At 40.4% G+C, this 2,913-nt stretch overlaps 1 protein-coding gene across 1 annotated transcript; it reads left to right on the top strand.

The window, feature by feature from the left end:
- On the top strand, positions 363 to 2,235 carry LOC109850994 (transcription factor CYCLOIDEA-like). The gene is made up of 2 exons (XM_020421093.1): positions 363 to 2,005; positions 2,099 to 2,235. Exon 1 carries the CDS (start codon positions 1,039 to 1,041, stop codon positions 1,957 to 1,959), a length of 921 nt encoding a protein of 306 aa, XP_020276682.1. The 5' UTR covers positions 363 to 1,038; the 3' UTR covers positions 1,960 to 2,005; positions 2,099 to 2,235.

The raw sequence follows: 2,913 nt of genomic DNA, 5'->3' as shown, positions 1-2,913 counted from the left end.
TAATAGTAAAGAACATTCTTGTAAGCAATTATCAATCAATAATAGTAAGTTTAAAATACATAAATAGAATTTATTCTTCAAAATGCATAAATATATATATTTCATGATTATAAAAAATTATCCCACGTTATTTTATCAAAATATCCCGTTTCACAAAATTGTTCCTATTTATCCCACTAAAATATCCCACTAGCAAAAAATTATCCCACTTTAATAATTATCCCATTTTGCATGAAAATGTCTCAATTGACTAACACCGCCTGAGGGATTAATTTTATAAATAACCCTTTTAAGATTTGATTTTCGGAGACCAATATCTGGAAAAAAAACCCAACAAAAGCAAAACTCTATCTTTACGACACATCAAAAGCATCTTTCTTTTCCTCCAAGATGTGTCCGGTCTCAATCCCACCCATTAATGCAATACGCAGTCCAAAACCAAACCGCGCTTCCCCTTTATCAAGAACTGTTCTGCAATATAACGGGTTCTAAAGTTTGATAGCGAGTGTAGAGAGAGAAAGAGTCTCCTGGAGAGAGGGGGGTGGGAGAGAGAGAGAGAGAGAGAGAGGTCATCCTCTCACTGCTCCCACGTGAAGACGCACCATACACTTTGTATGCACCATTTCCACTCCCTCTCAAGCCATTTTGTGAGAGAGAGAGAGAGAGAGAGGAAAGTTCCTTGATTCCCAATAAATGCTAGCTAGCACCATCACCATCTTGCTCAAAGCTCTTCTCATTTCTTCATCATGAGGGCTCCCTTTATGCTGTGCTCTTAGATTACCTCTTCCTCTTTATTATATCCACAAGCTCAAACAACGAGAGTACCCAAAAGCCTTGGAGCTCTCTCAACAAGCGCGCTATTTCATGTAGCTAAGGGTGCTGATAAACCCACATTCCCTTATCCAGATACATGTTCTTCCACAAAAATATCAAATCAATCATACTCCTCTATCTATATCTATGCTCCAAACCCTAATCCCCCGGCCCCTTGAAGAGCTTCAGGTCCTCCCATAACCCTGAACCTCTCATCGCCTTGCTATGGAGTCGAGGCCTTTTTCTGCCCTTCTAGATTTCCCCTTCTCCCCCTTCGCACTCAACCAAGGGAACACTCTCCATGACCTTGTCTTCCCACAGCTTGGTGATGAAAGTAATCAGTACTCCCTGTCAAAACCCCCGACGGCTCCGCCACCCCCCAGCAATAAGGTCAAAAGCATGAGCACTGCAAATTCCCGCAAGCGAGCCACGAGAAAAGATCGACACAGCAAGATAGTTACGGCGCAAGGGCCAAGAGACCGAAGAATGAGGCTCAATCTGGAGGTTGCTCCACAGTTCTTCCATGTCCAAGACATGCTTGGCTATGACAAGGCTAGCAAGACGGTGCAATGGCTCATGGAAGAAGCTAAGGATTCTATCGACAAGTTGAAGGCAGCCACTAGGCCAAAAGGCCGCAGTTCGAGCGGCGGAGCCAGCTCTAAGAGCACCGAAGCATCTACTTTGGAGTTGGAATTTGAGGACACCTCCACCATCTCTGATTACAGCGGCAAGCATTTGGCCAGCGAGCACAAGAAGGCTAGACCGAAAGCCAAGAGAGAATCTTCAAGAAGAGCTCCGTGCCAACCTGAACTTGCCAGAGAATTGAGAGACATGGCAAGAGCAAGAGCTAGGGAGAGGACCCGAACGAAGAAACTAGGAGTTCGAGACAACAAATGGAACGACTTGTTATCTATTAATGAGCAGGAATCAGGCCACGATCTTAAATCTTCGCTGCATTTTGTAGCCGGGGTTGTGGAACAATGTTCAACTTCAAAACATCATGCCGCTCAATTCAACAACAATGCCGGAAGAGAAAACGAGCTTTCGGTTAGTATTGTGGATTACAACAGCATGACATTTCCTGCAGAGCTATGGGCTAACCAAATCGAGAGCATTGAGGATGGCATTCAAAACAGGCTGTGGTAGATTCACGAAGCACTTATTCCGGTGGCTCGTGACGAAATAACTTGTCGTATGATTCGCTACATTGATTTCCGTCAATTTGTTTCTCCATCTTGAGTTGTAGAATGTAACTTGTTCGGTTTGGTAATGGTATTGTTATCAGGTCTGGTTTCTTAAATCTTTGCATGACCAGAAGAATCAAATATTGGTGCGCATTTCAGTTTTCTTCCAGGTAAAATAAAATTTGTCTTAGATGTTTAATTTTAACAAACTGCGCTTCCTTCTTCTTCTTTTTTTTTCTCCTTTTCTTTCGTGGTTGAGGTTTCTATGTGTATCCATTGCTCTAGCTTTCTTCTTTCTCTGATTATCTTTACTAGCTGGTTTGGTGATCTTGTCTTTTTCTTGGTCAAATATCTTTTGAGTGATGAAGCATTCAACATATTGGAATATCAAACATCAAAAGACCAGGATGAAGGCACAATTGTATAGTTTCGTTTAGTATAGATTTGTCGTTAGGCTTTTTTTAATAATCCTTACAATTTTCAGATTGAACAATAAGATTCAAACATATTTCCCCCCCCTTAAAATGAAGTTCAAAGAAATAAGGTGTTCAAAATGTAATTTGACATATTTGTTAAAAGTATTGAGCTAAAATGGAAGTTGTAAAATGATTGACCTGTTGACAGAAATGATTTAAGTATAACTTGTAGACAGACGTCGTTATTTCCACAATTAAATAGATATCATTAGGCAAAAGTTGTTCTCCCCCACTTTTTTTTGGGGTTGAGGTTTCTATGTTTATCCATTGCTCTAGCTTTATTCTCTCTGATTTTTTTTTCCCTAGCTGGTTTGGTGATGTTGTCTTTTTCTTGGTCAAATATCTTTTGAGTGATGAAGCATTCCATATATATTGTAATATCAAACACCAAAAAGCCAGGATGAAGGTACAATCATATAGTTTCGTTTAGTATAGATTTG

Source organism: Asparagus officinalis, chromosome 7 (genome assembly GCF_001876935.1).
Source record: "Asparagus officinalis chromosome 7, Aspof.V1, whole genome shotgun sequence".
Classification (NCBI taxonomy): Eukaryota; Viridiplantae; Streptophyta; class Magnoliopsida; order Asparagales; family Asparagaceae; genus Asparagus; species Asparagus officinalis.
The sequence above is the reverse complement of the archived record's forward strand: the minus strand, read 5'-3'. Positions and strand labels throughout refer to the sequence as shown.